This window comes from Tympanuchus pallidicinctus, unplaced genomic scaffold (genome assembly GCF_026119805.1).
Source record: "Tympanuchus pallidicinctus isolate F22 unplaced genomic scaffold, pur_lepc_1.0 scaffold3, whole genome shotgun sequence".
Lineage (NCBI taxonomy): Eukaryota > Metazoa > Chordata > Aves > Galliformes > Phasianidae > Tympanuchus > Tympanuchus pallidicinctus.
The window spans coordinates 4,979,070-5,005,643 of NW_026294747.1; the positions used below are offsets into that span (position 1 = coordinate 4,979,070).

Here is a 26,574-nt window from a genome sequence, read left to right on the forward strand (position 1 = left end):
AATACTGCAGCAGCTTCATCTTGCTGTGAAAGAATCTCCGTGCTTTTAGGATTCAACCTGATATCTCATTAAAGTGGCAATTACCACCTTCCTAATTGTTTTATTGCACTGCCATCTCCTCCCCTACTCTTCCCAATGTGTTGGCATCCTTCTGAGATTGTTCATTACCGTCTGCATTTGCCTGCAGCTCACAGGCATGGCACCCCATTGTCACAGGGACGGGGGAACTTTGTTTTGGGTCCAGAACAGGGACACAGGGACACCATGGGAAGCATCTCCTTCCCGAGGGGGTGCCCAGGTGCTGAGCACCTCCTGACCCCAAACTCCTCAGCAGTAGGACAGAGCCGTGGGTGGCACTGGGGAGCACTGGGGCAGGCCCTGAGGAGAGACATAGCTCCCCAGTGCATCACCGGCTGTGACACAGGGTGGCACTGGCAGGGCCGTGAGTCACTCCCTCCCTCCGCCCTGGACTTTGCCTCTTGCGGATGCTCTGGGCAATAAATCTGGGAGCAGGGAGGGAGTGGGAGAGGGGTGAGGGCCGGGCGCAGTGTTCTGGGCAGCCCCGTGCCTGTCCCCACATCCCAGCCCACAGCGTCCCATGCAGCCGCTGCCTGAGAGTCAGAGCTCGGCCCTGGGGCCCCCTGAGCCCACGGTCGCTGAGATCAAAGCCGTTGTGGTCGGGGATGGGGGCTGTGGGAAGACATCTCTGCTGATGGTCTTTGCTAGAGGGGACTTCCCCAAGGTGAGGGGCCTAAAGCCTGCCAGCAGCACCAGGATGGGGACTCCAGCCCCGAGGACCTGCCCGTGCCATCTCCTGTCCCTGCCAGGTCTACGTCCCCACAGTGTTCGAGAAGTACACAGCCTCCTTCCGGATCAGAGGCAAGCCTGCCAAGATCCACCTGTGGGACACAGCAGGTGGGACCAGAGGGACTGCCCCACGCTCAGGGTGTCCCGAGCTGGCACCCCCCGGGCTGGGGACAGTTGGGGCTCCTCTGCAAGGAACCTGTGTGTGACGGGTGGCATCTGCTGGGGCACCGCAGGGCAGGAAGACTACGACAGGCTGCGCCCGCTGTCCTACTCAGACACCAACGTTGTCCTCATATGCTTCGATGTCACCAGCCGCAGCAGCTATGACAACATCCTAACGAAGGTAACGCAGCCCCGCAGCTGCTCCAACCCCACAAAGTGGACATGGAGCCAGGGCCGCTGCCCGCCCCGATGTCTGTCCCAATGTCTGTCCTTCTTCCTGTCACCTGCCTGTCCCATCCCACTGTCAGTCTGTCTCTCTCTCTTTCTGTCCTGCACTTCCCTCTGCCTGTCCCACTCCCCATCTCCTTCCCGCAGTGGTACCCGGAGGTCAACCACTTCTGCAAAGGTGTCCCAGTGCTGCTGGTGGGCTGCAAGACCGACCTGCGGCAGGGCCACCACGAGTCTGTCACCTTCCAGGAGGTCAGTGCCACTGCCTGCCGCGGGAGGGACGCATTCCACGTCCTCCCCCAAGGCTCAGCACCGCTGCCTGCAGGGGGAGGCCATGGCCCGGCAGGTGCAGGCTGCAGCCTACTTGGAGTGCTCAGCGCTGCACCGGGACAATGTCAGGGATGTCTTCATTGAGGCCTGCACCATCGCGCTCCGTGGCGCCCGTCGGCCCCGCCGCAAGAGGTGGCCCCGCAACGGCTGTGCGCTCTGCTGAGTCCCAGCACCATGAGGCTGGCAGGAGGGCAGCCCCGGTGCGCCGGCCACTGGCACCCCCCCGGGGCTGGGAACTGACTTGGGGACCCCTGAGCCCTGCTGGACAGGAACGGATGTATCCCCACGCAGCACCGTTGTGGTGCGGTATTAAAATTCACTGATCAGCGTGATGTGGTGTTTGTGGGCAGCGCCGGTGCACGGGCGGGACGGGATGGGGACAGGCTGGGAATGGCAGCTCCACCCGAGCACGGATTACACTATACGTGTGTGCGCTCCAGCACGCACGCAAACAGAGTCGCAATCGGACGCGCGCGCGGCCGGCCACGGGGGCGCGCTCACCCGTAGAAACGTTCCCCGCGCGCATGCGCGGAGCAGTGCCCACGAGGAGGCGTGGCCAGCGCGCCGCCCCGGAGATACGGCCAGTAAGGCGCCCGCGGACGCGCGCATGCGCGCTCTCACCCCTTCTCTCCGGCGAGGCGGGGCTGGAGAAACCGGGCACGGGGCTGCGCACGCGCACGGCGTCGGCCGATGGAGGGGGCGGGGTGGGAGGGGGGCGCGGGGCGGCGCAGGCGCAGTGCGGCGGCCGAGGCAGTGTGTATGTGAGGCTCTGACGGGTTCAAAATGGCGGCGGCGGCTCCTGTGTGAGGAGGGGAAGCGCGTCCCGGGCGGGGAGCGGGCTGGCGGCTGACGGGAGGGAGCGGGCGGCGGGGAGCGGGAAGAGAGCTCGGCGGGCGGCGCGGGGGACGAGGAGGGGGCGAAGGAGGACGAGGAGGCGCCGGGCCGGAGCGGGCCGGGCGCGGGGCCCGCGGAGCGGTTGCGGGCCGGCGGCTGGCGGGGCTGTCAGCGGGGGCGCGGGGGGCGGCGGGTCTGTGGGGCGGCGGCGGCGGCAGCGGCGGGGGGCCCGCGGCGCTCGGAGCCTGACTCGGGGCTTCTCCTCCGTCTGCTGTGTTCGTGCTGTGCCGGCGGCAGGAGAGGACAAAGGCGCAGGAGGGACCTGGTGAGCCACCGGCGGCGGGGCGGGGGGGTCCGGGGGCCGAAAGTTTGGGGGGCGGCGGGCGGCGGTGACAGCTCCTGGGGGTGACAGCCGCGGGCTGTGGGGAGCGGGGACGGAGCGAGGAGCGAGGACGGCTCGGCGGTCCGCTCGTCCCTTCCCGGGGAGCTCCAGGGGGCTGTGGGCTTTGCCGCTTTAGAAGCGGAGGTGGAGGCGCTGCCTGACACCGCTGCGTCACACGGGTCGGGGGCTGAGTGTGGGAGTCCTCCGGGCTGGAGCTGCGCTGTGGGGGCTGTGCAGGGGGCTCGGTGCTCTGCTGCTGGCCTGGGATGCCCCCCGGACCGGTGGCCGTGTCCTGGGGAGGAGCTGTTTCTGTAACACGCAGCCCTGTTTTGGGGGCACCCAGCTGCTCCCTCGGTGCCTATAGGTGATTAGTAGCAGGCACCCTGTCTGGTCCGTGGTGACAGTGCCAGGAGGAGACCCACTGTGTCACACATCTGCTGCCTTACACAGCAGCCTGCGAAGTCACTCTTAAAGTTAGAGTGTTTGGGTTGGGGTGGGCTTGTCGCTGTGCTCATGTTCAGGAGGGAGAGAGGTGGGTGCTGCATGGCCCCATGCCCTGCCTCACTGCTTGCCTCTAATTTCCAAGGAGGAAGAGGACGACGACAGCAGCCCTGGAGTGTCCTTCTCACTTTCTTCGGAAGAGTCAGAGATGGAGCCTGAGGAAGAAAGGATCCGTTACAGCCAAAGATTAGTCAGTATTGGTCCTTACCAATCAAATTCTTGGTTCTACTCAGCTGAAGGATGAAACGGCTCTTACTGGCAATATATTTAAACAACCAAACAAGTGTTGCGATGGATGGCTCCGGGTACTGGAGGCTCACTTTGTGGGTTTTGCCCTGGTGGAAGGCACTTCTCTGCTGAGAGGGCAGCTGGGGGATGGCACTGGGGTGTGATGCTCCTGGAAGGGGCTAGAAGAAGATACAGCATGAGTGTCTGTGTAGCTTCTGGCGCAGCAGGTTTCTTCCATGTGTTCATAACAACCAGGGAATCTGCAGTGATGTATGTGTCGGCCTGGACTTGATTTGAGTGTTCTGCAAAACTGGGGAAAACCAGCTTTGGCTTCAAGCTCTGATTTGCTTGTGCTCGTGTTTGTGCATGCATCTTGTGGTGCTTGTGTTCATACAGAGTTGTTCTAAGACTTAGGTTCTGGTGGCAGTGCAAGGGGCTGTTGCTCCATCACCAGCAAGTTGATCTCCTGTTGTTTTGAGGCAGTTTTAAGTCCTATGGGAAGCTCAAGCACCATTTGTCTGTGATAGCTGAGGCTGTGATAGGGTTTGTCTGTGAGTCACCATGGCACATGCATCGTCTCCTTCAAGGTGCTGTCTGTGAAGTTAAATCCTTATCCTTTAATGCTCTGACACTACTCAGTATGAGGCAGTGCAACACTCCGTGTTAAGCTCTGCCCTCGGACACAAGTCATTGTTGCTCCTCTGCTGCTGTGTGCCTGACCACAGGTGCTGAGACAGAAGTCCTTAGAGGACAGAAGCAATTGTTTCAGCCCGTGTGGTGGGAGAGTGGTGCACAGGCACCTGTGGCTTCTCTGCAGCCCTGCTTTGCTTGAGGTCTGCTCCTTTTGGAGTTGGTTCTTTCCAGTCTCTTGGGTGGCTTTAATTTGGTAATGCTGCCAAAAGCTGTGGTCCTGCCTTATCCTGGTGCACTTATTTCTTTCCGTGACTGTGGCAAGCAGCTCAAGGTGCTGAAGGCAACCACTTGTAGCCAGCATCATAGCTTCCTTTGGGGAAGGGCTTTGGGTTCTGTTAAACTATGATTGTAGTTGTGCATTGGCCCTGCTGAAGTAACTCAAAACAGCAGGACAAAAACAAGGCTATTGAATGGTACTAGCAGCCAGGAGTTCACTTCAAAAAAAGATGCTTTGAGCTCACAAAAACTGCAGGAAGAGTTGCTGTCTGAATGTACCCAGCCCAAACTCTAGCAAACACACTAAGCTGGATCAGTGGCTGCACGCTGATGAGCTGCACGTTTAAGGGGCTTGGGAAAGCACATGGGCAGCAAGCAGAGGATGAGGGTCACCTCAGCTTCTATGGCTTCGTGCTGTCCCTCCTGGCCTGCAGCCCAGAGGAACTATGGCCCCAGTGAGGTGCAGTTTGTGCTTTGCTCTTTGTGGAAGCCTCCTGCTTGCTGTGCTTCAGTGGAGCTTCCATGTTGGAGGACCTTGCAGATGTCCTTGGTTTTCTTTTCCTAGATGCATTCTCTCAACTCTTTATCCAACTCTGGTTATGGATTATTTGAATATCGTATTCTTGACATACGTGTTGATCTTGGGAGTTGGTTTCCATGTGTCTGCATTAAAACTCTTAGATGGGGAAACAGGTAGTTGGTAGTACAGTTACATCTGTGCTGCTGTAAATGGCGTTTCTCTTGTGTGTGACTGTCAGCAACAGAGGAATAAATATGCTTTTAAAGCTACATCCAAGTGTGGCAGCAGTCCTGCTGGGCAAGCATCCTGGATCAGAATAGTTGATAGTGGTGAAGAGGCTGGGTTAATTGCATTGGCACAATGCTGCACGTGGTCTGTCACCGGGAGGTTGCTGCACTGACTGCACCTCTCAGTGCATCACCCCAGTCTTAAAACTTGACTGGTTTCCTTTGGGGTGTAGAGAGAGAGTTTCAAGCATCTTGTTTTTAGTGAACCATGCTCTATGTTTTTAGTTACTGTACTCTCATTCAACAGAAATGTGATGTATGTTGATTCTTTTTTTGAACAGATTTGTTGGTGGAAGATGTGAAATTTGTCTGTTTGTCACTGCTCCACAGTGCTGTAATGAGGCAGTATGGCGGGACAGGCTTGAGGTGCTGGCTCTGTAAGCTGGAGATGGATGTTTATAATGCTACATGAAGGGGCTGAAACACCGTGTTGTGTCCTGAGGCAGGGATGGTAGAACAGCCTTGGCACTGATAATGCCGCAGTCCCTCTGTGAGACCTGAAAGTGCAGCCTGTGCATGGCGAAGCTGGGCACATGCTGGAGCCAGAGCTTGTTGGAGGCAGGAGTGAGAGATGGCCACCACCTCAAGGACCAGTCCTGCCTGCTGGGGTCTGTAACGCTGCCAGGTCAGCAGTTGTTATCTCAGGCATGGTTCCAGGTAGGACAGCGGCCTGACAAAGCCTCCGTCTGCATTTGCCTCAGAGGCTGGTGTCCTGGAGCTGAATGCTGCTTCAGGGGACACAGGATCGCACCCTAGGTAAAAGCCATCAGGAGGACATCACATCCACATGGCTGGCTCGCCTCCACCTCCAGCAAACCTGGTGAGACTGGAGAGGTGGCAGGCCACAGCGGGGAGACTGGGTGGGGTGGGAACCTCCTCAACCAGCTCTGCTGCTGGAGAGAGCCTGCAGTGCAGCCACACCCTCCACCAGTGTTCACTGGGCTCTGGAGTGAAGCTGTGTGCTGTCTGGGCCCTGGTGCCTGTCCGTGGCTGCTTGGTGGCACTTCATGACAGCTACTGAAGACTGGTGACAGATGATTGGGCTGCTGGAGGATGAGAGCCAAGCTACTTGCTGTAGGTGCTGGAGCATGCCAGGGTTGTGTGGAACATTCTGCCCATCGCTTGGTGCAGCCCGTGTCCTGCCTTAGCATTGCTGTGCCCTGTGATTGGAGCTTTTTGTGAGATTAGAGACAAGGCCTGTCCCTAGCAGCCAGAACCTGAGGCTTCTCCTGTAAGCAGCAGTCACAGGCCTGTCCTTAACTGTCAGTGTCCGTGCTGCCCTGGATGGTAGTTCACACGAACAGTATGTGGAATCATCAGCTGATGATGGTAGAGGTGGGGCTTGGGTGTGCTGTGAGCATGCCGGGGTGCACAGTGTCTATGTGTGGTGGCAACGAGGCTGGCTCTTAGCCTATGGTTTCCAAGTTGTCTGTATTGGTGCTGCCAATGGGGGGAGGGAGGGGTGAAGCCAAGTGCAGGACAGAGCCATGGATTGGAAAGGTTCATTTGTCAGACAGGTCTGTGGTGAACCTCTTGCCCTTCTTGTGCGGCCAAGGGGGCAGATGGCCCCAGGGCAGTGAGAAGAAGGTGGGGAGGGTACAGGACATGGGCTTGCTGCTTGTGCTGGGTGAGGTGGCAAGGAAGAGTATGTATCCTGGGTGAGTGCGAGAGCTGCGGGTGCTGAAGCATGGCAGCCTTCCCATTGCCTGAAGGGTTGGTCAGCTAGAGTCTGGTGCAAAAGCTTGTCTTGGCCAAACATTGCTCACTGCTGGGCCCGCCTCTTTCCCAGTCTGGACTGAGCCTAGGCTGATCAGATGATTAATCTCCAGCATGCCTCTGCCTCAAGCTGAAGACACTACAGAGTCTTTCCCAATGACCCAGGTAGAATAATTGAGCCCTGAATAATTTAGGAATTCTGTTCAGTTTTGTTCTGGACCAGATGTAGGGACTGAAAAGGGGGAGTTTTGCTCTTTGGCAGAAGCAGGCAGCAAGTAAAGACTGTTGCTGGGAAGCTTTGGGAATTCCAGTGAGCGTTTAGGTACTGGAAGAGCCTCACAGTCCCAGGGAGAACATGGCCCTGAAACCAAAGGGGTGTTGCTCTCTTTTGACAGGGGGGATGCAGAAGGTGAGCAGCTCTGCTGACTTCTTGCTGTCCCAAGTCTGAGCACACCTTGTGAGCATCCTGGAAGCTGCAGTTACCAGGTAGAACTTGCAAATTGCACTGATGACTCCTGTTGACAAGCAGCAGGTTTTCTCAAGGTTGTCTTAACTGGAAATGGTGCTAACAAGATAGAGCCATCCCCATGCCCCCAGAGTATCTTTATTACTGGTGAATTACATCCTGAGCCACCCAGACTGGGGGCTGTGGGGTGCTGGTTGGTTTCTGGGGAGCGCCGATTCACTTGGAGCCTTGCTGGGTGGTCTGCTCAGAAGGTGGAGTAACAAGGGAGCTGTAGCTGAGGTGTCTTGCTGCCCTTCTGCCAGCACTTGAGAAGGTTCCCATAGGTCTGGGAAACAGGCACAGTTACGGGAGAGAGGAGCTGGCTTTCGCTCTGCTCTGTTAGCAGGTCTGTGTTTATGCGTCTCTGTTGCTGTAGAAACAGTGCTGGTGGTGAGCAGTGAGCTCTGGGGACGGCACTATGCGGCTGCGCTGAAGGTCCTGAGGGCTTTGGGAGAGGAGGAGCTGTGCCGTAGGAGAGATCAGCAGGAGGATCAGGTCGTTGCTTGCTAGGGCTGTTATCTGGAGAAGGAGATCCCAACTGATGAGGTGTGTTCTCCCTTTGAGAGCATACCCAGCGGGGATGGTCCCTTCTGATGTTGCTTCCTTCTTTGCCTTGTCTCCTCACTGATGATAAAAGCCTGCGGAGCGAGGAAGGAACGGGACAGCACTGCGGAACTCAGAGAGGACGATAAGAGAGTGCTGGAGAAGGATGGGAAGGCAGGGATGCCTGTTCTTGTTGTGTTGTGTTGTTTTTTAAACATTGAAGAGTCTGACCTGTGCTGTTGCAATCTAAGGGAGTCTTGCTTCCCCCTTGCTCTCTTGCGTGCTGCAGCTGTGGTTTTGGAATATAGCTGGGGCAGTCAGAAGGGAAGGGAGCAGACTGTAGGGTTAAGCTATCTGTGTGTCTCTAACTTGCTGTAGAATGCTATTTCCATGTGTCACTGAGCCACGTTTGGAATAAGGAAGGGGCGAGCACTAGACTTCTTGTGGGGCAGAGGGAGGGAGCACATGATGCTGTTATGACCATGTGGAGGAAGGAGGATGTATCCTTTCTGGTAGATGCTCACGCTGGTTGTGTTCATCCCAGTGGCCGTGCGTTGTTTTTCTTCTTTGCAGGCATCTTTGGCCCTTGGCTTCTCTGTTCAGAAGACCACATCGGAGTAGCAGGAGCTGTGCTACAAACCCTTTGCCCAAGCGTGCCTGCAGTCCAGCCTTGTTTTATGGGTGTGTTGGTCAGAACTGGCAGTAGGCTGCTGCAAAGCTGGGCCAGGGCCATGGGAATCCCGCAGGGTCAGCTCTTCCCTGCTGGGAAACCTGAGCTGCCTGATACAAAGCTCAGTAGCCTGGTGCTGTGTGGGTCTGGAGGATATAGGTGAAGTATGTGTCACTTTCATGCCTGCCTTTTTGGAGAAGTTTGTCTGTTTTTGTTTTGTTTTTTGCCTTCCTGGACAAAGCAGAGTGGGGTCATGAGACTGTAATGCTCACCCACCTGACTGTGTGGCAGGTGTGCTGGGGAAGTCCAGGCAGGGATACAATGTATACAATGTTTTTTTCTTGAATTTTGTCTGATGTGGAAAGGCGAGAGGTAACCAAAATAGATTTGCTCCGTTTATTTGAGAAATAACAAAGCTTAACTTTTCTTTTTAAGTGGTTTTTCAGAGTTTGCAATGCTCGAAAGGTTGGTTTTCAGTCCTGGAAGGTGGCATGGAGGATGATTTGATGGTCTTTTCTGAGCTTATGGCATGGAGGCAGGGTGTGTGGGTACTGGGGTGTTGTGGTCATACCATAAAAGCCACTTGGGAAGTTGGTGCGCATGAAGTGGTGGCAGGTGACTGGAGAAGCAGCATCCCTTACAAAAGCAATGGTAACTCCTTGGGACTGTTGCCAGACATGCCCATCTGTGATCAGATCTAGCATATTCTGCCCTGTGGCTGGCAAGTGTGTGGTGGCCTGAGTTCTGTGTTCCCTGTGCCCCTCATCTGTCTCTAAGCCTTGCTCTGGTTCCTCAGTTACTCCTTGTGTACATCCAATTTTGTAATGCAGAAGTGCAAACCAAAGCTCTCTCCCTGCTCATACTGAAAGGCTGCCAGCCCTGCTTGTGGTGGGAATCCCTCCTGGAGCTGCAGAAGTCTGCAAGGGCTCCAGCTCTGCCTGGACTTCTGTCCAATCCTGAGCCTGCTGCTGGGAGCAGGAACGTGCAGCCTGGGCTGCCCCAGGTCACCTGTGCAGGTCTTGAGAAATGTGAGAGATGATGATGGGGGGGGGAGGGGGCAGGGGGCAGGGAGAGAACATTAAGCCTGCTGGTTTAGTCCCTGTTCCTCTGGTGAAAGCAGGAGGCAATCGAGTGAAATCAGTATGGCTCTTAGCCACCAAAACGATGAACTGGACAAGGCATGCAGTGCCCTTTTCCCTGATGTGAAAGATCCCCTGCGTGGCTTTGGGGTGGCTCTCCATGGATAGTGGAGCTCAGTGAAGTGTCCAAGCAGTGTTTGGGAGGAGGGGCTCAGACACAAGTGTGAAATCTGCCCATCTTCTTGTCTACATGCCTACTCCAAAGGTGTGAGGGAGGCTCCCAGGAGGCAAGCTGCCCTGGAAATACAGCAGCAGAGGGAGAGCAATGGGTGTCAGGTCTGATGAAGCAGGAGGCTTGTCCTGGAGACGGGAGATGCTGGGGCATCAAGGAGAGGATGGCAGCACATGGGACGGGAAGTTACTAAAGTGCTGTTGGTTTCACTTTGTAAGTACAGGAGGCTCTTTCAGCTTAAGAATGGCTTGTTCTGTTTTCACATGTGATCTTGTCCTCATTTTTCTCTCTCTCTCAAAAAAAAAAAAAAAAAAAAAATCAAACTCATGGGAGAGCAGTCCTCTGGTTCCCTCACCAGCTGCTGTGGTGGAAGGAGATGTCTGAGGAGCAGTGCTGTGGAGGCAGTTCTCGGTGTCCCTTGGAGCAGGAGGGTCAGAACAGGAGAGGTGGCACTGCAGGATTCATATTCGTGCTTCCCATTTCCTACATTAAGCAAATGGTACCCAGGAGGGCCAGAAAGCAGTGGTGAAAGACAGCTAGCGTGGTGAGAATTACTGGCTGGCTGCTTTTGGAGGGTGAACAAAAACTGCCTTTCTCTTGACCCTGTCTGCATTCTGCTCTGGACTGCTTGTCAGTTCTTCCTTAGGAAAACTCGGGATGAGAAATGGCAGCATCCTAGCACGGATCACAGAGCTAAAAAAGCAGAATTTGAGTATTGCTGCTTGGTGCTGAGCGCTGTGGTTGTCCCATAGGGATGCCTGACGTGCCAGACTCGCGTTGCTCTGCCTCAGCTAAGCTTCCTCTGGGACACCGGAGATTCTCATAGAGGCAGTTTTCAGGTGCCTGTTGTGGAAGTGCCACATCGCTGACAGAGCTGCTGGTTGGCATTGGCCATAAGGGAGAGCTGTGGAGAAGCTGCAGGCTCCAGCAGGGCAGTACTCAACTGCAGAGATCTGCCCACAGCCCTGATAGATACTGTCCCAAAATGTGTGCTTGGGAGTGCAGAAGCTTTTTCTCCCTGTCCTCTGCATGCACTGAAATGTTGTTTTTCCCCACCCTGCCAAGACAACAATGGCATCAAAGCACTGAAGCATCTTGCACTTGAGTAGCATTGTATAACTGATGGGAGCCATTTGTATTGTGATGCTTCTGGGTTCTCTGCAGTCCCTGGGATCCTGTTCTGTAGGCTGCTCATCAGGGAAACTGGGCTCTTTCCTGCCCACAGGAACAACCCAAGCTGAGTGGATCATGCAGCTGATGCTGCGCTGGTATCAGCTTGAGAGTCAGACTTTGGAAACAGTGAGGCTGGAGGAGACAGTCCCCTTTCTTATGTGCTATGCTTCCTGCATGGGAGCATGTACACAGGTTAAAGGACAAGGTTGGGTGTATCTAGTGCTGTTTTCCCCAAAAGCAGCCTGCAGTAAGTGTGGGTGGCACAGCCTAGTCCTCTGCTCACCTGATCCTAAACAGCTGGGAGCCAGGGACCTTAGGGCACAATCACTCCACTTCATTCTGCACATCCTCTAATGAGCCTTGTGGCCCTGGAGCCTGAAGCTTGTCCCATAGGCTTGGGTCTATGGGAGGGATTTGGGGAGCACAGCAAAATTAATGGGAAGAGGTGAGCTGCTCTGCCTTGGTGAGAGTGAGCAGCTTGGAATGGATTGGTTCTGGAAATAGTAGAGTGGGACCCAGGTACTGCAGGGGGGAGAGAAGGTTCCCATCAGGTCCTCACTCAGGTTCTGTGGCATATGAGGCAGCCGTGGGATGGTAGAAGGACAAAGCCAGAGAGGTGCTCTGCTCTTCTCCAGGAGAGTGTAGAAGAAAGAGATGGAACTGTGACAGGAAGCGCACAGGGATTGGGACACCAGAGGTGCACTGCTGTCCCTCAGCGTCAGAGAGGTCCCCAGCTGGGACAGTGAGCTGCTGGGTCTGTGGACCCTAGGCTTACCCCAAGGTGAGGGCTGCTGCTCTGTCACCTCCTGTCCCTGGCTAGCTGCTGCTAAGTGCATCCCCAACTGGGGGAAGCCAGCCTGGCAAATGCAGAGCAGGCTGGCTGTTATCTGAGGGGAACTGGGGAGCATTCCCACGATGACTGCCAGAACACGGCCAGTCTCTGGAGGAGTGGCTAGCAGCTGGGAACAGTAATTTCTTCCAGATCCAGCCATGCTAGAAGAGGATGTCTGTCAGGAGTACAGCACAGATGTACTTATGAGACCCTCTAAGAAGAGGGTTGCTCCTCACGAATGAGTGAGTAAATCAAACTTATGCAGCCAGGTGTAACCAAAGATGAAAACTTGAGAACATTCTGTAGCATGAACCCCTTTCTTTATCACTTTGACATTCTAGCAGAATTTAAGTTCACAAATGCTGTGCGGAAAAATACTGATGTACCCGTTTAAAAAAAACAGATTGATTTTTCTTCCTTTGTCCCAGTTACACCAAGCTGTCTCTCCTTATTCCTTGCTGGTGTTAGAGCTCACTGGGAGCAGGTAGCCTGTCTGCCGTACAGTCCAACGTACACAGATGTGTCAGCTGTAGGAGGAGCAAATCTGATGGTGTGTTTGGGATCCAGGACCCAGGTTGCCCGATTAGATTTCAGCGTATCTGCTGAAAACTGATACCAGCAGTGTTTGCTGGGCAGGAGGCCTGAGGGATAGTATAAAGCACAGTGGCATGCAGTCTCCAGTCTGGGAGCAAACTGCGGGCTCACAGAGTGCTTGCTGCTGGGTGGAGGGGGGACAGCTGGGCGCTGGGCATTCCTCCTGGGATGCAGCTCTCACCTCCCGGCCTGTTCTCTCTGCAGCGTGGCACAATGCGGCGGCGTTACGAGGACGACGGCATCTCTGATGACGAAATTGAAGGGAAGAGGACATTTGACCTTGAGGAAAAGCTCTCCACCAACAAGTTTAATTCTACCTTCGTCATCTTCATGGAAGGCAAAGGTTTGTGCTGCAGCTGTGGCTTGAGCTGTTGCTGTCTGTAACCAGACAGCTGCTGTGGTTTTCCTCTTCACTGCAATGTGATGTGTGAGGTGACCTTTTCCCCAAGCTTTTAAGAGAAAGCTGACAGTGATCACAGTTGGATGTGTTCTCTGCATCTGACTACACACTGAGCCTTCCTGACTGCCAGCATGAAGGGCAGTTGTAGTGATAATCAAATCCCTTTCCAGTGTCCTACACTTTGCTGATTTTTGTTTTCCACTAGAGCTGAAGAAACTGACTGCTGTTCACACTAGCTCTGTGCTTTCCTTTATTGTAAACTGCTTTTGTAACCCATGTGGACAGGTGAGGCTGGAATGTTATGCCTGCTCCCCTGCAAGCACCTTGCCAGCAAAGTGGGGCTTATCAGTAGAAGTTTGGTTCAAGTTTCCGAAGTCCATAAGCCAGGAAACTAGTAACAGGGAGCATGTGTGGGAAATGGCGTGAAGTGAGCTCGCTCTGGAGAGAGATGTTCTGGCCTGCAGCTCTGCAAGCTCTCTAATACACATGGCAGCCAGGAGCAAGAGGGTTTGCCTGGGACAGCACCTGAAATTGCAGCCACATGTCTGCTAGATGATCAGTTGAGAGTACATGAGATCTCCCTGCTGTCTTCTACCATGTGTGCAGCTCAGTGGGATGTCCTTTCATCACACAGCCAGTGCAAGCCCTCATGAGGATTTACTGTGAGGGAGGAGGTCCTGCTTGGCTGTGAGTTCCTTAGGAAAGCGAGGAGCAGAAGCCCAAGCTGTTTCTCTGTCTAGCCCAGCCTCTGGAGCAACTCCCCCTCCCTCCCTCCCAGGCGGCTGTCTAAGAGCTGTCACCAGCACACACCATGCTGCTTACAGAGCTGCCACAAAGGAGTTCCAGGATTTCTGCAGGAGTGTGGGAAGGGCAAGACTCCCTCAATAGACAGCTGTGCCACAGAGATTTGAGGTTTTGAGCCGCCCGAGTAGAGTCTGAAGCTAGTTTGCAGGGAACAAGGTTGAACTAGAGATCTTGTCTAACCTCTGTTTTTATACAATCCTCTGTAGGAGTCTTGCCTTACACTTCTTCCCTTTCTCTCCACACCAGACTTCACAGTTGAATACATCCAGCGAGGTGGCCTGAGAGACCCCCTCATCTTCAGGAGCTCTGATGGCCTGGGTATAAAGTAAGTGTTGGAGCACAGAGCGGTGGGTGGCTCTGCTCTGATTTCTTGCCTGACTTCATGTGATGGGCAATCTGATGCTGGTCACTGAATCTGTGCTCTGCCAGCCTGATAAGACTGTGCTCTGTTCACACTGTTGAGAAAACAGAGAAAAGCATCTTCCATCTCACATATCCTATTGTTACTAGTCTGCTTGGGCTTAAAATGAGAGGATTGAATTTGCTGTATGTGATCACAGTTCAAGCAAATACCTGGCAAATGTTACTACTGCTTTCAGGCAACGTCTGTCTTGTTTGGTGGTGTTTTTTTGTTGTTGGGTTTTTGTGGTTGTTTTTTTTTTTTTTTGCCTAATAATACAGGCAAATGTTGGCAGATATTCTACAAAATGCTTGACTATCTGGCATTTTCCAGAATACAAAACTGGTCTGCCTAACATGTTTACTGCTAAGCTGCCATCCCTTTCTTGCTACAATAAGTCAGTTCAGGTTTACTATTTTGAGTATAAAGCTGTACTGATGGAATACTTTGTACTGTTTGGTGCTGTACCTACTGTTAGTATGTATATACAGCACAGGTAGGATATGTAGTTTTAGGGCAAGTAACACTATCTCCAAACCTTACTGTTGGCAAGTTGGAAGCATGAATTAGATTTAGCAAACTTTGTCAGAACCACCATCAGCAGCACTATTCTTAAATTCCTCAACTAGCTATATGAGAATGGACAGTAGATAATGGAGTGCATGGTACGCTGTGCTGTGATGAATATGTGAACAAATGGTGTCAGGCTTAGTTTTAATAGCTGGCTGACTTGGGAGGGCACATATTTGGTACTGAGGGTTACAGTGTGGGTGAAACAGGATTCCCTTGAGCTTTTGGTTATTTCTGTGGGTCTGGAGCTGCTTGAATGACTGTCTGCCCGTTGTGCTTGTGACAGCAGCATTTGTGTAGATACAGTCAGAGGAGTTATGTTGTGTTACTGAATATACTGCTTCTACTAGTCCAATGGTCTCCCTTGTACTGGGACAAGCCATGCAGAGAGTCTTTAAAATGAGAGCTGGGATTGCTTAGTTCCATTCCTTTGCTGGAAGTCACTGTGCTCTGTATCCTGTTCACAAACCACTCTTGCTTACCCAGCCTTGTGCCACTAGAGACCTATGTGCACAGTCCTTGTCTGTATCTTCACCTACACCCATCAGACAAAAAAGAAGCACAGCAGGGCTGAGAAGAGGTTACGGGTGGGAAGAGAATGCAAACAGAAGTACTTCATGAGTTTTTTAGCGAGGTGTTTGTCTTGCAGGATGCCAGATCCAGACTTCAGCGTAAACGATGTGCGGCTGTGTGTTGGTGAGTGTCTCTCATTGTCTAGGAGTAGCAATGAACATCAGCTGCACACTGGGATGATAGGGAGAAACGGAGAGTCATTGGGTGTATCAAAGCTAGAAGCCTGGTTTTGTGGCACCCCTAGTGCGCAGCTGGTTGAACCTGAGCCGTACTTTGCCAGTGGGTCACAGCTTTTACCTGCTTGAGCAGTCTAGTTTGTCCTGAAAACATCTGTTTTGATGTGGGTGTGGAGGAGGATAAAGTTATGGGAGAGGCAGAGACATTGCAAGCATGTGTGGGTGGGTTCTTTGAGGAAGTGCATCCAGAGCATCTCTTCTGGGAGGCCTGCTGTGCGCAGGAACAGCTCCACTAACATTTGTCCACTCTGGCAGGGAGCCGGCGGATGGTGGATGTAATGGATGTAAACACACAGAGGGACATAGAGATGTCCATGGCACAGTGGGCACGCTACTATGAAACACCTGAAGCTGAACGGGAGAAACTTTACAATGTCATCAGCCTGGAGTTCAGCCACACCAAACTGGAGAACCTGGTGCAGAGACCTGCTACGGTCAGTGCAGTTCTTTCTGCAGGGATGTCCCTTTGTCCCTTCCCTTGTGCTTGCAGTTGCTCTCAGAGCACAGTCCAGTGCGTGAGTACAACAGGAGAGGAGCTGTTCAGAGCATGCATGGGCTCAGCCAGGGCTGTGCTCTAGAAGCTGTTGGAGCTGGTTCTGTGCTTTACTTGCTTTACCCAGCAACTGATCTCACAGTACGCTGGGGCTGGTAGGCCTCGGCTGCAGTGACCATGGTGCATGATTCTACCTTGTTCACTAGCTGTCAGTAATTAGAGAAATGGAAGTGATTTGCAAAGGAATAATTGGAGTAAAGTAAACTGTTCCTGCTGGCTGGATTTCAAGAACAGACATGGAGGTCAAACAAGCATCTGAATTTGGTAGAGAGGTGCAGTGTGTTGAGGCAGAACGGGGATGCTATCTCTGAGCCTCTCCCAGTTAGCTGATCCAATTGTCTCTTTGATACTGGGTGCAGAGCCTTCAATGCCAGTGAGGTCTAGAATCAAGCAACAGCTCAGCAATGTTTGCTGCATTGGTGGAAGAACAGCAAAATCTGGGGTGAATCTTCATGGCTTGCCTGGAAACAACAATTCTGTTAGGATAACACCCTGGTGTCTGACTGCCACGAGGTTGCAGGAAGTGTAGCTGATGTGAAGTGCTGAAGTCCCTGAGGGCAGGGAGTGCCCTGGGATAGGGCTACAGCATTCTGTCTGTCTGCCAGGTGAAGAACCAGCTGACCCTACTGAATTGTTACAAGTACCTGCATATCTGAGGTGAATGTCCTGAACTCCCTCTACACTCAGCAAAGAGAATCAGGCAGCTCTGAGGGCCACTTGTTTCTCTCTGCTAACTGCAAAGGGAGTCTGAATATCTGTGCTTGCTCTGGCTTTGCTGAATCTGAGCAGGTTGTAGCCCATCCCTGCAGATGCTGCCTAGCAGATGTTTTATGTGAGCCCAGTGTATATGTATGTGAGCAGTTTCTGATTGACCACCTAAGTGGAAGAGCAGCATCCCCATGCTGTTCTTGTGATCTTGCTGGGGTGTTTGCTGTTAAAATTCATTCAGAGGCTCACTAGCATGAGAACAGCTGATCTCAAATGCTTTACATGTAGGATTGCAGCAGGGGCACAAGAGAAGTTGCTGAGGTGAGCGGGAGCCAACATGGGAGCATTGTGGCCATTCAGCTAAACCCAGAGGCCCTCCTTTCCTTCCTAGGTCCCAGAGTTTGTTGTGGTTATGCTCTGAACTGAGCTTGCTGGCAGCCTGTGTGCAGCACCATAGTAGTTTTGGTAGTCCAGTGCGGGAGTGTTGTGCCACTTTCATTTATACTCATGTCTCTCACTTTTCTGCTGCAGGTGGATTTGATTGACTGGGTTGATAACATGTGGCCCAGGCACCTGAAGGAGAGTCAGACAGAGTCCACAAATGCTATTCTAGAGATGCAGTATCCAAAAGTGCAGAAGTAAGTGACTTGTTTTGCTGCCTACCACCATTGGCGTAGCTCAGGATCTCTTGCAAGAAATCTGCCCAAAGGAGAAGCAGTTTGTTCCAAGGGGGGAGGGGGAGGAACAGCTGTGCCACCTTGTGCCCCCTTACCCCATTTATATTAGCAGGTAACAACTCTGTTAATAACTCTGCAATTAGTTTCTGAAGCCTGCGCCACGTGCTGTGTGGAAGGGTGGGCATGTCATCTTGAGGCATTTGCTGCACTTTGAGGGAGCTCTTGGTGCTTGCTGCTTTGAGGCATCTGGAGTCCCCTGAGCTGTGGAGTGCTGCCCATCCTTCCCTGTAGGACAGACCTGTGGCTTGAGGGTTTCTAAATGAGTGAGGATGAAAGATCTCCTCTTGCCTGGGCTAGATCTTCTTGCAGGGATGTGACAAATGTGAAGTGAGCTCTCCCACAAATCACCTTCATGCAGCTGAAGTGCTTAACACTGCAGCGATTGGTTTCAGGCAGTGCACTGAGCTATTGGTTGGGGTTTGGGCAGCGTGTTCACTTTGAATGCACTGTATTGATTTAAAAATAGGGATCGCCACCTGTTTTCACCTTCTCTTCTTGGTTCCCACCAGGTACTGTCTGATGAGTGTCAAGGGCTGCTACACCGATTTCCATGTGGACTTTGGTGGTACTTCTGTGTGGTATCACATCCACAGAGGAGGCAAGGTAGGAGGACAGTCCCTGTTGGGAAAGGTGAAGGTGCTATAGGAGAGTGACTCTTAGTGTTGTCTTCTATTGATCCTTGAAGATGCAGGTCCCAGACAGTGAATTCAAGTCTTTTCACCCTAAGCTTGTTCATGTATGGCTCTTAAGAGTAGCTGAGGCACACAGAGGTCCACCAGGCACAATCTGAAAACCCATGCTGTAGAGGTGATGCTGAGAAACTTTGCAAAAGGCTGGATGGTATAGAGTATAATGACCCCATTCATCCAGTGCCTTGGGTTTCTGAAGGATCATTTGGCTACATGACTGATCACCTCTTGGTGTGGTGCAAACAGTAACCCTGGAAGGAGCAACAACCAAAAGAGAAATACCTAAAGGTGAATGAGAGCCTCCTAAAGCTTAACTGTGCACAGATTTTTGAATAGCCAGCAGATGTGTGAGGGTGTCACCTTTTAAAACATCAAGTGATTTCAAAAGTAGAAGCTTTCAAACTGGAGGTGAGGGACAGGCTTTCCGTACAAAACCTATTGTAATGTTTCTCTTTTTTTGTGAGAAGTAGTTCTGAACTGGGACTGTTCAGTCTGGGGAAGAAGAGGCTGAGGGAAAACCTTATTACTCTTTCAAATACCTGAAAGGTGATTGCAGCAAGAGCGAGGCTGGTCTCTTCTCACTGGTGACAGGATTAGGGGAAATGGCCTCAAGTTGCATCAAGGAAGTTTTAAATTGGATATCAGGAAGCACTTGAATAGGCTTCCTAGGGAGGTGGTTGAGTCACCATCCCTGGATGTGTTTAAAAACCAATTGGATGTGGTGCTCAGGGACATGATGTAGCAGAGGGCTGTTAGAGTTAGGGCAGTATGGTTAGGTTGTGGCTGGACTTGATGATCTTGAAAGTCTTTCAACTGGAGTGATTCTATGATTCTGTGATTCTAACAGTGTCAGATGTGAGCTGCTTGTCTGTAATCAATTCCTGTAGCTGAATCAGTCCAAGACTTGAAAACTGAACCCCACTTCTGTTGAGATAAAGTTCACTAGGTTACAAATTTTGTGCACAGTTTGCTTCCCAGTTGGTTGTTTCCAGTCAGTCAAGCAGGGGTTCCTGTATGCCAGGTATCCCTTACTCCAGCTTGATGTTGTATGTGGGCCTGGTTGGAAGGAAGCCCATCTGGAGGGGGAACTGGAAGGTGCCAGTTCTCTCTCCTGCCCTCAACAGGGTGAATTGTACCTTAAGCTCTGCTTACAGTTGGATGTGTTACGTCTCTTCTGTTCACTTTCAGAGAAGAGATCTGTAGCAATTCAGATGCTGTAACACTGAAGGAGCTAGCTAATGCAAAGTCAGATGCCCTAGCTGGCTCTTTGTCTACCCTGGAGAGCACAGTTACAGTGAAACTTAAATGACACCAAGTCCTGGCTGGGAGCAAACCCCCTTCAATAGCCATTGGCTGGATGTGCCCATTGTCACAGATACAGTCTGTGCTTCAGCAGTACTGCTCAGGGGAGCAACACAGCAGACTCAACGTTGCATGAGTGAATTGGTGCAGTCAGAGCAGGGAAACGTGATGGTAGCTCAGCATGCCGTATAAGCAAAACAAATATCATATAGTGCAGAATTTGTCAAAGGCTTCACCTCTGTTGCCCAGTGAAATGCCCCCAGCTACTAAACTTTGCCTTTGAGAGCAACTGGATATTCCTGGAGCTTCTGGTTAAAGCCACTGATCATCTAAGGCTGAATTCATTAAGGATCTTCTGCAGTGGGTGAGAACAGATCTGGGAAGAAACTGGCTAAATGGGCAGTTACTGGGAAATTATACTATCCCATCTTTTTCCACTGACTTGAGCTGTGTTAAGGGATAACAGCAAATCGTCCCTCTTAAAGAATCTGGGCTTTCAACCTACTTCTCCTTGCAAAGGAATTGTAGCTGCCAGACTCTCCCATAATTCTGATTTGTGGCTCCACTGATTTCTCATAAGACAAGCTAACAGTGTCTGAAGAGCCTAGTAGAGGGGTTGATATTTACTGGCCCACCTGTACTGTGCAAAGGCTGAGAAATGCAAATCTCTAGTTCATCTGTGGCTCTGAATAACATGTCAGCATTCAGAAAGAGACAAGTAAATATCTCCTTTGTTTCAGTGCTCTCGTCTTTAGTTGGCTTTATGTCTGTTCACGTTGACTTTGTAAGTAATGCCTTACAGAGCATCCCAGGCTCAGTCTAGGAATGATGCTTGGTGCATGGGGGATGAGGACCCTTGTTCAGTGGCTTGCTCTCCCAGATGGGACAGCTGCTTTGGTCACTTGACTGGGGATTTCTGCACGTCTGCATCCTCTGTAGGTAGGAAGAGGAAGATGTCTGGATATTTGGGGGAGGGAGCAGGACAGGTTTAGAAGAAGCTAACAGTACAGTGACTTATGTGTTTTCTTTACTTGCAGATCTTCTGGTTGATCCCTCCTACACCCCAGAACCTGGAACTCTATGAAAACTGGCTTCTCTCAGGGAAGCAGGGAGACATATTTCTTGGAGATAGAGTGTCAGAGTGCCAGCGCATCGAGCTGAAGCAGGGCTATACGTTTGTCATCCCCTCAGGTACTGCAGGTTGGGCAGTTGCATCTTGTCTTCTGCCAGGTTTGTGGCACAGGAACACCTGAGACACAAGCAGAATCAGGGCAGGCAAAATTTAGCTTTCATGAGTAGAAGAGAGAGGGCAGTGTTATGTGGCTCTGTTCTCTTGCTTGTGGCTCTCAAAACATGACTTTCATGGTACTGCAGATTCAACACAGGTGTCCAAAAGGCTCTGTCTGTCTTTCATCACAAAAGGAGGCTTTCCCAAAACCCACCACACTATCATTCTAAGCCTGACTTGTTTAAGCAAGCAGAACGAACAGGAGTGCATCAGCAGTGTCTTGCATGCGCAGTCAGTGCAGTGCTGTGCTAGGAAACAGCAAAGGCAGAAAAAGATGGGGTGCAGAGTTGGGTCACACAGCAGCCCGAGTTAATTGTTGGCAGGAGCTGTCTCACAGCCTTTTAGGGCTGTGATTCAGACCTGGGATGTCTGTAAAATGCCCTAGCAGTAAGGAATACTTTCTTGTAAGGAGAAAGATGATTGGACCCCTTGCAAGGAATCACTTTCAAGGCTTCTAATAGAACTGCCACATAAAAGTTAGGTCCATCAGGCTGTCTCAGATGGCAGAAGCTGTTTCCTGTTAACAGTAGTGCAGAAATTAGGTGTGTTGTATACACATGTTCCTGTAGCTTACAGCAGAAGCAGGAACAGAAGACAGCAGGGGTTGTACAAGTGACTTGAGTCATGGGGTCTTGACTTTTTGCCCTAAGGGAATGCTGGGATCTACAAAATGTTGGACTTGTCTGGATTAACCTCTGAGACAACGGAACTGGGACTTGATTAACTTTGAGGTTTTTTTCTATTGTTAAATAAACTGTAAAAGACTGTTCTTGGTTCTGCTGATGTTTTTAAGTATAATGCAACTAGGAAGCAACTGACAGACTGGAATGACAAAAAGTTGTGGAGGGGAGGTAGATACTGGCACACTCACTACCTTGGGAAGGTGAATTTAGGTGTGTAAGTATAAATCTGCCTCTAGTTCTTAGATGGGTAAAATGAGCTGAGCATTGAGTGATTCAGTAGTGATGCTTTGTGAGGATTAGACATTGCTGTGCTAATGCAAGTGTCAGCCTTCATCAAAGAGTTGGGATGCAGATGGTCCACTCCTCTCCTTCCTCTGCTGCTAGCCCTGGCTGTTGTGATGGGTCATGGCTAATCTGTTAACAGCTGACCTAGGTATGGTTTAAAGCCTAACTATCAGAATAAGCCTAGCTGAGCAGTGTGGAAGTTATGCAGTTTTGAGAGCCCTTCTCCAAAAACTGCAGTTGGTAAGCGGTTTCAAAGGATGAAACAGGGATTAGTTAGGGATTTAACTGGTTGTGTGACCTTGACCTCCCCTATTCACTCAGCAGAACTCTTCAAACTCTTTCTCCCAAAGGTTGGATCCATGCTGTGTACACTCCCATGGACACACTGGTTTTTGGAGGCAACTTCTTGCACAGCTTCAACATCCCTATGCAGCTCCGGATCTACAGCATTGAAGACCGCACGCGGGTGAGGAGAGCTGGGAGGAAGCAGCCTCCTAGGGTGGCAGGGAGGGCACAGGAGCAGTGGTGTGCAGGCAGGCGAGCTGCATCTCACCCTGTGACATTGCTGGAACTCCCCTGCTAGATGTGCAGGAAGGAGCTTGGGTGAGTTAGGGCTCGCTGTGTTCCTTCATCCTACCTCCAGTCTGATGTCAGGCATCCAAGGGGTTGGAAGCATTGCAGAGAGTGTAGTGGGGATCTCCCCTGGCAAAGCAGCCAGGGAGGAGGAAGGCTCCAGCAGGTCTTCGGGAGTGTATCCAAGCACAATGCCTTTGCCCTTAGCCATTCTGCTCTTGTTTGATGTTGATTGTGGGCTTTAATGTGATAAAGATGGCTGAAACAAAAGGCTCCCAGAAAACTCAAGCCAAGAATGCTGTTGACAAGTGGGTGCTCTCCCTTGTTTCTTGTGGAGATGTGGCTCCTGCAGAGAAGCCTGGGCTGTGGCATCTGCTGCTCTCCTGTACTAAGGAGAAGGAAGCCAGTGGAGAGCTGCAATCCTGACAGAGACAAAGGAAGTGTTAATGTTAATGATTTGCAAGTGAGAAGTACCTCGTGTCTGCTCCACCTAGCCTTTGCTTTCCTTCCACGTGGAGAATGACATCTGGCACAGATGCTGCTATTACACATGTACATGCGTTTCCTGCCTCTGTGGAGGGGATTGGGCTCGCTACAGGCAGCACAGCAGTCTGCAGCCCTTGCAGAAGGCAGTCTGAACTGATCCTCTTCCCTCTTCTGCAGGTCCCAAACAAGTTTCGCTATCCCTTCTATTATGAGATGTGTTGGTACGTGCTGGAGCGCTATGTCTACTGCATCACCAGCCGCTCACATCTCACCAAGGACTTCCAGAAGGAATCACTCAGCATGGGTGAGCTCCTCTCCAGCCCCTGTTCCTCCTCACATGCTGCTGCAGGTCTGTGTGGCAGGCAGGGAGGGCTGTGCGGGACAGAACTCAGGACCCTCACTTCCTCCATTTACAGAGTGGTTTCTCTGTGTGTTTCCTCTCATTTCCCTGTCTGCTGCACTGAGCAGTCAGAGGGTAGACTACTTCCTCCTCTGCTCTTGTGTCAGGCCAGGCTCCTTGCAGCTGCAAAACCAGCAGACCGGCTCCTGGCCTTGCTCATACATGCAAAGCGTGTAACAGAAGAGGGGAGGAATGCTGCCTTGCTGCATCATGGCGCCTTGCTGTGGGGTTGTGATGCTTTCATGCTGATCAGGGCCATCCTGCATGCAGAGTTTGAGGAGCTTTGTCAGATGATCTTCAAGAAGGTCTCACAAAAGAGGTGATTGGCCTCGTTAAAGCCTCTGCAGCAGTTTAAGAGGTTATTTGTTATGGATATACCCTTGTTGAGACTGGGGGAGAGCTGGATAGCCTGAGCCTGAGGGCCCTGAAAAAATCTGTCCTCACTCCTCAGAGGGGATCTAAATGCCCATGACTGGATGCTTTTCTGATGGCCAAAGCCTTTTGGTGACATTGGAGAATTGCTCCCAGCTATTTTTAGGGTGAGAGGAGGGTGCTTTGTTATGCACAGTCAGGCTCGGAGACCTTGTGGTCATCTGGAAAGCCCACATCTCCTGCCTCCCACCAGGAGGGCAGGTCCCACCCAAGACCAGATGGCAGGAGATGCCAAGCCCTCTCAAAATAAATCTGGACCTCAGCTTTGCTATCATCTGCTGGAGGAGGCTTCCCACATCCCTTGCCTGGCCATCCACAGAGTGACTGGGAGTAGGAAGGGGTTTTGCTATTCCTCTCTAGCAGCCATATGCACCATCCTTTTTGTGATCTTGCCCCATGTATATCTGTTGTGCCAGTAATGTGCTTCACTGGTGATCTGTCTCACCATACTAAAGATACAGGAATTATGAACGTCCATCTTAAGCTTGTTAAAAAACAATTACTTTTCAGTTATTTTCATAACAGGTAAGGACCTGTGTAGATCCCCCCAAAGCTTGGAATTCATTTACAGAACTCCTGAACGAGATTTTAAGAAATAGCTAATTAAATCTGGATAAATCCTGAGAGGGTTCCTTTAAAGACTGAATGTTTCCTGCGACCAGTTGGCCACTGGGATCTTGTCTCATGCTTTCTCTTTCATGGCAGATATGGAGCTGAGCTCCTCAGATTCGATAAACATGGAGGAAGAGGAGGAGGAAGAGGAGGATGCAGCAGGAAAGGAACCAAGGAGACCGATCACGAGACGGTCTGTTCTTACCAGCCCTGTAGCCAATGGTGCCAACGTGGACTATGACGAACTGGGCAGGAGCTGCCGGAGCAGCCTGCCGGCTCTGAAGAAGAGCCCATCTGTAGACTCCTCTGACTCTAGCCGGGGCTCCCAGAATGGCCAGGCCTGGGAGCTACATGGTGGCAGTCCACGCAAGAGCAGGAGGGTGCACCTGACACAGTTTGAGCTGGAGGGGCTGCGCTGCCTGGTAGACAAGCTAGAGTCACTCCCTCTGCACAAGAAGTGCGTTCCCACCGGCATCGAGGACGAGGACGCTCTCATCGCCGATGTCAAGGTACGTAGGCTTGGGAGCACCGCTTGTGACGCTGCTCCCTGGATGAGTTCGTTTGCTGGTGTATCAGAGATGAAAACTCCACGCCCTCCCCTCCTCTCCCACCCCCAAATGAGGAATCTGTGTGCATTCGTGGTCTTAAATCAGTCATGGGGTGTTGCGTCTGCAGGTTTCTTTTTTCCAATATGTAAGGCTAATGTTGTGCTGGGTAATGTTGCACCAGCTGATGCTTCAGGACAGCCTTGACTTGGATTTTGGCTGGGTGCTGTGTGGGTCCCTTACAGGTGCCAGAGCTCATTTGCAGTGTGGTTTGTCCTGTTCTGGCTCTGGCCTCCCTGGGCTGCTGGATGCTGTGATAGTTGGAGTGCCCTGTCTTGGGTAGAATTGTCTGTGTTTCTTTGGGTTGTTCACACAAGATGTTGATCCTGGTTTATGTGGGAGTCTTTGTCCAGCTTTACACCCTGTTCTATATCTGATCTGTTTTGCTGCCTCTGCGCATCATAAAATCATAGAATATTCAAAATTGGAGGTGAATCACAGAGGTTGTGGAGTCTACCTCCTTGGTGTTTTAGCCTTTTCAGTGTTGAAGTGAGAATTTCAGCCTGTATTCCGTGCGAAGTCCATCTTAGTTCCTTAATCCACAGTTACTTCCTGCTCCTTCTTACTGGCAGTGACCTGCTCAGCTGCCTGTACCAAAGCTGACAGCCAAATGCAGGTGCTCCTATGGCTGCTCCTTGCTGTTCCTTTTCCAGGGAACTGGAAAGTCTCCAGACTTTGTGGGGCATTTGGTAATCTGTTCTGTGCTGGGGGCAGCTGCGTGCAGCCTGTGGTCCTAACTGACCCCACGGCTTGTAGATGTCGGAGACACTTGGCCACAGGAGCCTGTCAGGCCTCCCTGTTATGGGCTGCAGGTCTTCTTTCTCCTGGGTTTTTCAAGTTTGCAGCATGCGTGTCTGAGCCACCATGGCCCTGCCTGGACTGCACAGTGTTCTAGAGAAACATCAGCTGTGAGCAGGTTTCTCCCTTGGGATTCTTGGTGATCCTGACCAGACGGAATGCCGCAACACACTTCCAACTGTACTCTAATAACCTGTGTCCATAGGCACAGACCTGATAAACTTTCCACACTGTCTCTTGTGTGGTGATGGTGAGTTTCAGGGTGCCCGTGTGCTGGGTCATACAGAAAAATGCGTTTTTGCATCCTGTCATGAGTTGAGCCCAGAGTTGTCACATGGTGGCACCTGGCACTTTGGATGTGACAAAGACCTGCTTCCTGCTCTGTGCTAAGAGGTGCTGTCTGTCCGCTGAGACTCTGCAAAGCCATTCCTGAAAGGGCTGCACCAACACTGAGCAGGAAGAGCTGCCTCTGTCTCCACCTTGACCTCTTAGCTTTGCCTGCATCCTTTGGACAGTTCCTGGCAACACTGCATCACTGCTATTTGCTCTGCCGTAGCTTAAATGAGAGGGCTGTAGGAATCCAAGAGTCTGCTAGCATGAGGAGTGAGGTTGACACATCTGGCACTGCTGTCTTGCTGAAAAAAGTCCATGAATTCGGTGATACTGTAGAATGGTCTGGTTGGAAGGTACATAAAAGCCCCACCAGCCTCACCCCTGCTGTGGGCTGCTTGCCTGCCACCAATCTGATCAGGCTGTTCATGGCCTGTCCAGCCTGGCCTTGAGCACCTCCAGGTGTATCACTGTGCACGGTCTGGTGAGTCACTGAAGGATCACTGGCAAAGATGGGCGCGTGAGAGGTCCTATCACCTGTGGACTGCTTCTGCCCATCACTTTGGATCCCCATTCCT

General features: G+C 51.8%; 2 protein-coding genes across 4 annotated transcripts in view; both read left to right on the plus strand.

Moving 5' to 3' along the window:
* The first annotated feature begins 518 nt into the window (after positions 1 to 518).
* Positions 519 to 1,859, plus strand: RHOD (ras homolog family member D). Of its 2 annotated transcripts, XM_052695749.1 has the most exons (5): positions 520 to 742; positions 828 to 915; positions 1,041 to 1,150; positions 1,345 to 1,449; positions 1,523 to 1,859. In XM_052695749.1, the coding sequence occupies exons 1-5, from the start codon at positions 599 to 601 to the stop codon at positions 1,688 to 1,690; spliced, it is 615 nt and encodes a 204-aa protein (XP_052551709.1). In that variant the 5' UTR covers positions 520 to 598; the 3' UTR covers positions 1,691 to 1,859. The 2 variants fall into 2 exon arrangements, with proteins under 2 accessions (XP_052551710.1, XP_052551709.1); XM_052695750.1 differs by having other exon boundaries at positions 519 to 742; positions 1,447 to 1,692.
* A 374-nt stretch (positions 1,860 to 2,233) lies between these two features.
* KDM2A (lysine demethylase 2A) overlaps positions 2,234 to 26,574 on the plus strand; it is a 33,475-nt gene continuing 9,134 nt past the window's right edge. For both annotated transcript variants that reach the window (XM_052695708.1, XM_052695709.1), the window contains exons 1-13: positions 2,234 to 2,330; positions 2,659 to 2,686; positions 3,330 to 3,434; positions 12,737 to 12,875; positions 13,983 to 14,061; positions 15,356 to 15,402; positions 15,771 to 15,949; positions 17,308 to 17,414; positions 18,023 to 18,116; positions 20,542 to 20,695; positions 22,111 to 22,226; positions 22,997 to 23,123; positions 24,357 to 24,772. In XM_052695708.1, the coding sequence (XP_052551668.1) occupies positions 2,311 to 2,330; positions 2,659 to 2,686; positions 3,330 to 3,434; positions 12,737 to 12,875; positions 13,983 to 14,061; positions 15,356 to 15,402; positions 15,771 to 15,949; positions 17,308 to 17,414; positions 18,023 to 18,116; positions 20,542 to 20,695; positions 22,111 to 22,226; positions 22,997 to 23,123; positions 24,357 to 24,772 (1,611 nt within the window). In that variant the 5' untranslated portion in view covers positions 2,234 to 2,310. The remainder of the gene's footprint in view (positions 2,331 to 2,658; positions 2,687 to 3,329; positions 3,435 to 12,736; positions 12,876 to 13,982; positions 14,062 to 15,355; positions 15,403 to 15,770; positions 15,950 to 17,307; positions 17,415 to 18,022; positions 18,117 to 20,541; positions 20,696 to 22,110; positions 22,227 to 22,996; positions 23,124 to 24,356; positions 24,773 to 26,574) is intronic.

Bases quoted from the DNA above. Each gene is read 5' to 3' on its own strand.
- RHOD (XM_052695749.1), top strand. From the start codon at position 599: ATGCAGCCGCTGCCTGAGAGTCAGAGCTCGGCCCTGGGGCCCCCTGAG. The intron at 916-1,040 runs GTGGGACCAGAG...GGGGCACCGCAG, and splicing joins CCACCTGTGGGACACAGCAG to GGCAGGAAGACTACGACAGG. The intron at 1,151-1,344 runs GTAACGCAGCCC...TCCTTCCCGCAG, and splicing joins ATGACAACATCCTAACGAAG to TGGTACCCGGAGGTCAACCA.